Source organism: Oncorhynchus clarkii, unplaced genomic scaffold, assembly GCF_045791955.1.
Source record: "Oncorhynchus clarkii lewisi isolate Uvic-CL-2024 unplaced genomic scaffold, UVic_Ocla_1.0 unplaced_contig_13123_pilon_pilon, whole genome shotgun sequence".
In the NCBI taxonomy this organism is placed as follows: domain Eukaryota; kingdom Metazoa; phylum Chordata; class Actinopteri; order Salmoniformes; family Salmonidae; genus Oncorhynchus; species Oncorhynchus clarkii.
In genome coordinates, this window is record NW_027259116.1 from 1 (window position 1) to 6,281 (window position 6,281).

The 6,281-nt window shown below is 44.6% G+C and overlaps 1 protein-coding gene across 1 annotated transcript; it reads left to right on the plus strand.

The window, feature by feature from the left end:
- Positions 1-4,606: 4,606 nt before the first annotated feature.
- On the plus strand, positions 4,607-5,459 carry LOC139399570 (CD209 antigen-like protein E; the record flags this gene model as incomplete). The annotated part of the gene is made up of 2 exons (XM_071144930.1): positions 4,607-4,696; positions 4,963-5,459. Coding segments are annotated over 2 exons (587 nt in total), but the record flags the coding sequence as incomplete, so codon positions are not given.
- Between the last annotated feature and the right edge of the window lie 822 nt (positions 5,460-6,281).

The following is a 6,281-nucleotide window of genomic DNA, read 5'->3' on the forward strand; positions in this document are numbered from 1 at the left end:
ATGGCAGGAGCAGGTTAAAGCCTGATATAGACAGTGATGGTGTAGAGATGACAGGCTAAAAGCCTGATATAGACAGTGATGGTGTAGAGAGGGCAGGAGCAGGTTAAAGCCTGATATAGACAGTGATGGTGTAGAGAGGGCAGGAGCAGGTTAAAGCCTGATATAGACAGTGATGGTGTAGAGAGGGCAGGAGCAGGTTAAAGCCTGATATAGACAGTGATGGTGTAGAGATAGCAGGTTAAAAGCCTGATATGGACAGTGATGGTGTAGAGATGACAGACTAAAAGCCTGATATGGACGGTGATGGTGTAGAGATGACAGACTAAAAGCCTGATATAGACAGTGATGGTGTAGAGATGACAGACTAAAAGCCTGATATAGACAGTGATGGTGTAGAGATGACAGACTAAAAGCCTGATATAGACAGTGATGGTGTAGAGATGACAGACTAAAAGCCTGATATAGACAGTGATGGTGTAGAGATGACAGACTAAAAGCCTGATATAGACAGTGATGGTGTAGAGATGGCAGGAGCAGGTTAAAGCCTGATATAGACAGTGATGGTGTAGAGAGGGCAGGAGCAGGTTAAAGCCTGATATGGACAGTGATGGTGTAGAGATAGCAGGTTAAAAGCCTGATATGGACAGTGATGGTGTAGAGATGACAGACTAAAAGCCTGATATGGACAGTGATGGTGTAGAGATGACAGACTAAAAGCCTGATATAGACAGTGATGGTGTAGAGATGACAGACTAAAAGCCTGATATAGACAGTGATGGTGTAGAGATGACAGACTAAAAGCCTGATATAGACAGTGATGGTGTAGAGATGACAGACTAAAAGCCTGATATAGACAGTGATGGTGTAGAGATGACAGACTAAAAGCCTGATATAGACAGTGATGGTGTAGAGATGACAGACTAAAAGCCTGATATAGACAGTGATGGTGTAGAGATGACAGGAGCAGGTTAAAGCCTGATATAGACAGTGATGGTGTAGAGATGACAGACTAAAAGCCTGATATAGACAGTGATGGTGTAGAGATGACAGACTAAAATCCTGATATAGACAGTGATGGTGAAGAGATGGCAGGAGCAGGTTAAAGCCTGATATAGACAGTGATGGTGTAGAGATGACAGACTAAAAGCCTGATATGGACAGTGATGGTGTAGAGATGACAGACTAAAAGCCTGATATAGACAGTGATGGTGTAGAGATGACAGACTAAAAGCCTGATATGGACAGTGATGGTGTAGAGATGACAGACTAAAAGCCTGATATAGACAGTGATGGTGTAGAGATGACAGACTAAAAGCCTGATATAGACAGTGATGGTGTAGAGATGACAGGCTAAAAGCCTGATATGGACAGTGATGGTGTAGAGATGACAGACTAAAAGCCTGATATCGACAGTGATGGTGTAGAGATGACAGGCTAAAAGCCTGATATGGACAGTGATGGTGTAGAGATGGCAGGAGCAGGTTAAAGCCTGATATAGACAGTGATGGTGTAGAGAGGGCAGGAGCAGGTTAAAGCCTGATATGGACAGTGATGGTGTAGAGATAGCAGGTTAAAAGCCTGATATGGACAGTGATGGTGTAGAGATGACAGACTAAAAGCCTGATATGGACAGTGATGGTGTAGAGATGACAGACTAAAAGCCTGATATAGACAGTGATGGTGTAGAGATGACAGACTAAAAGCCTGATATAGACAGTGATGGTGTAGAGATGACAGACTAAAAGCCTGATATAGACAGTGATGGTGTAGAGATGACAGACAAAAAGCCTGATATAGACAGTGATGGTGTAGAGATGACAGACTAAAAGCCTGATATAGACAGTGATGGTGTAGAGATGACAGACTAAAAGCCTGATATAGACAGTGATGGTGTAGAGATGACAGACTAAAAGCCTGATATAGACAGTGATGGTGTAGAGATGACAGACTAAAAGCCTGATATAGACAGTGATGGTGTAGAGATGACAGGCTAAAAGCCTGATATGGACAGTGATGGTGTAGAGATGACAGACTAAAAGCCTGATATGGACAGTGATGGTGTAGAGATGACAGGCTAAAAGCCTGATATGGACAGTGATGGTGTAGAGATGGCAGGAGCAGGTTAAAGCCTGATATAGACAGTGATAGTGTAGAGAGGGCAGGAGCAGGTTAAAGCCTGATATGGACAGTGATGGTGTAGAGATAGCAGGTTAAAAGCCTGATATGGACAGTGATGGTGTAGAGATGACAGACTAAAAGCCTGATATGGACAGTGATGGTGTAGAGATGACAGACTAAAAGCCTGATATAGACAGTGATGGTGTAGAGATGACAGACTAAAAGCCTGATATAGACAGTGATGGTGTAGAGATGACAGACTAAAAGCCTGATATAGACAGTGATGGTGTAGAGATGACAGACTAAAAGCCTGATATAGACAGTGATGGTGTAGAGATGACAGACTAAAAGCCTGATATAGACAGTGATGGTGTAGAGATGACAGACTAAAAGCCTGATATAGACAGTGATGGTGTAGAGATGACAGGAGCAGGTTAAAGCCTGATATAGACAGTGATGGTGTAGAGATGACAGACTAAAAGCCTGATATAGACAGTGATGGTGTAGAGATGACAGACTAAAAGCCTGATATAGACAGTGATGGTGTAGAGATGACAGACTAAAAGCCTGATATAGACAGTGATGGTGTAGAGATGACAGGAGCAGGTTAAAGCCTGATATAGACAGTGATGGTGTAGAGATGACAGACTAAAAGCCTGATATAGACAGTGATGGTGTAGAGATGACAGACTAAAAGCCTGATATAGACAGTGATGGTGTAGAGATGGCAGGAGCAGGTTAAAGCCTGATATAGACAGTGATGGTGTAGAGATGACAGACTAAAAGCCTGATATGGACAGTGATGGTGTAGAGATGACAGACTAAAAGCCTGATATAGACAGTGATGGTGTAGAGATGACAGACTAAAAGCCTGATATGGACAGTGATGGTGTAGAGATGACAGACTAAAAGCCTGATATGGACAGTGATGGTGTAGAGATGACAGACTAAAAGCCTGATATGGACAGTGATGGTGTAGAGATGACAGACTAAAAGCCTGATATAGACAGTGATGGTGTAGAGATGACAGACTAAAAGCCTGATATAGACAGTGATGGTGTAGAGATGACAGACTAAAAGCCTGATATAGACAGTGATGGTGTAGAGATGACAGACTAAAAGCCTGATATAGACAGTGATGGTGTAGAGATGACAGACTAAAAGCCTGATATAGACAGTGATGGTGTAGAGATGACAGACTAAAAGCCTGATATAGACAGTGATGGTGTAGAAGGAGCAGTGAAATAGAGATACTAAGGGTAGGCATTTACTTCAAGTTCGTGGAGGGGAGGACGGTAGGAAGGGATAGAAGAGAGGACGCTATTTTCACAAGATTAAGAACAAATTCTTATTTACAATGACGGCCTACCGGGGAACAGTGGCTTAATTGCCTTGTTCAGGGGTAAAACGACAGATTTTTTAACTTTGTCAGCTCGAGAATTCGATCTAGCAACCTTTCGGTTACTGGCCCAACACTCTAACCACTAGAATAACTGACGCCCTTACACACAATATTTAATTCACCTTTCATGCTACGCAAAGATAAACAGCATACATCATTTAGTTGGACTTATTGCACCTGTTACTGAAATGGTTGTTCCAGTTTAGAAAATCTAATTTATTTATCTTTCCAACCCTGGCAGTCGTTCTAAATGCAGATCGTGGGTGAATAGAAGTTCTCATTTTTTGATATCCCTAGTCAGGCTAGATTCCAATAGGAATTAGGCATCGCTTTGTAAGACAACGTAATGTTTCTCCATGCTGGTTTTGCTGGTGTGCAAAACACATTGAAGGCTGGTCACCAGCAAAAACACAATGAAGGCTGTTCACCTGCGAAAACACAACGAAGGCTGGTCACCAGCAAAAACACAATGAAAGCTGGTCACCAGCAAAACACAATGAAGGCTGGTCACCAGCAAAAACACAATGAAGGCTGGTCACCAGCAAAAACACAACGAAGGCTGGTCACCAGCAAAAACACAATGAAGGCTGGTCACCAGCAAAACACAATGAAGGCTGGTCACCAGCAAAAACACAATGAAGGCTGGTCACCAGCAAAAACACAATGAAGGCTGGTCACCAGCAAAAACACAATGAAGGCTGGTCACCAGCAAAAACACAAGGAAGGCTGCTTACCAGCAAAAACACAATGAAGGCTGGTCACCAGCAAAAACACAATGAAGGCTGGTCACCAGCAAAACACAATGAAGGCTGGTCACCAGCAAAAACACAACGAAGGCTGGTTACCAGCAAAACCAAAACGAAGGCTGGTCTCCAGCAAAACCAAAACGAAGTCTGGTCTCCAGCCTATGCTGGTCTATACTGTTTTTTCAGCAGGGGCTGCAACTCAAGCAACAGAACATTTGAGGTACTCAGTGTTGTGGCCCAAGTCAAGCTTGTCTATTTTACGCAGTGCTTGACAGAGCTACTCTACACAAATAGACGCAAATACCTGATAAAGTTCTTATGATGATAATTTGTGCTTCAGTGTGGAAGAGACGTTTCCTAGCTTCTGCAGTGAGTCTGGGGCTGCTGTGTGTTCTCCTACTGTCTGGGATCATAGGCCTGTTACTCTACCGTGAGTTTGATATGTTCTCACTCAAACATCTCACTCTAATGTTCTTAATAATCTATGGTGTGATGAACAATGATTGGGGTCAATTCCATTTTCATTTCAGTCAAATCAGAAAGTAAACCAAATTCCAAATGTTCCTCATTGAAGCATTGAAGAGAATTGTGATTGTAATTCCAGTGTACTTCCTGAATTGACTGGAATTGAAATGCAACTGACCCCAACCCTGGAGATGTCTGATTAACTTGGTCGTTGATTGTATTATTTCACAGAGAGAAACCTATTGAACAGTTACAACAACCTGACTGCAGAGAGAGACCAGCTACAGACCAGCTACAACAACCTGACCAAAGAGAGAGACCAGCTACAGACCAGTAATAAATATGGCAAATGTCCCCGAGACTGGAAGAAGTCTTGCTGCAGTTGTTACTACATCTCTGCTGATGAGAAAACATGGGAAGACAGCAGAAAGGACTGTCAGGCGAGAGGAGCAAACCTGGTGATCATCAACAGCAGAGAGGAACAGGCTTTCATCAAAGCGTTCAACAAAAGAGCCTGGTTTGGTCTGACGGACATAGAAGTTGAGGGAACCTGGAGATGGGTGGACGGCACACCACTGACCACAAGTTACTGGACCAAAGGGGAGCCAAATGATTTGCAAGAAGACTGCGCTTTGGTTGATAACACTCAAAAGGACCCAGTAGTGGCTTGGAATGATGTGCCATGTAACCACACAAATAGTTGGATCTGTGAAAGGCAGGTGTGTTAAGGCTGTCAATAACAGTTAATGTAGAGAAAAGCATGACCCACATTTATAAAATAATGTTTTCTCTGACCACTCTGTCTCTCTCTCTCTCTTCACTCCCTCTAACAGTTCCATCGCTTAACTTCTTGTTTTACTCTTAATTTGTTACGTTTGACTGCTCTGAAATGTGTTTAACTTACAAAAGTGTTTCCTGAGGTTTGGGAGGGCTGGGGGTTGGGAAGAGATTGGGAGAGGGCTAGGGCTAGGGTTGGGAAGAGATTGGGGAGGGCTGGGGCTGCGGTTGGGGAGGGTTGGGAAGAGCTTGGGGGTGCTGAGGTTGGGGAGGGTTGGGGTTGGGAAGAGCTTGGGGAGGGAAGAGGAGGGCTGGGGTTAGGGAGAGCTGGGGTTAGGGAGAGCTGGGGTTGGGAAGAGCTTGGGGGGAGGCAGGCTTTGGGAGGGCTCAGATCGTGAAGAGCTTGGGGAGAGCTGGGGTTGGGGAGGGCTTGGGGAGGGGGTTGGGAAGAGCTTGGATAGGGCTGGGGATTGGGAGAGCTTGGGTAGGGCTGGGCAAGGGAGGGCAGGGCAGGGCTGGGGTTGGGGAAGGCAAAGGAGGGTTAGGGTTGAGGAGGGCTGGGCTGGGTGGATAAGGGCTAGGTAGGAAAGGCTAGGGCATCAAACCTTACCAACTGAGCTAATTGATCAGTTCATTTATTGCTGGAAATCCAAAAACATGAAGTGCCCGCGGCACTCCAGCATCAGGGTTACCTACCTCTGAGCTAAGGTGTAGGCTGGGTTGAGATCCAGGGGGTTGAGTGGTGATGATGGCTGGGGGAAGGTTGGGTGGAG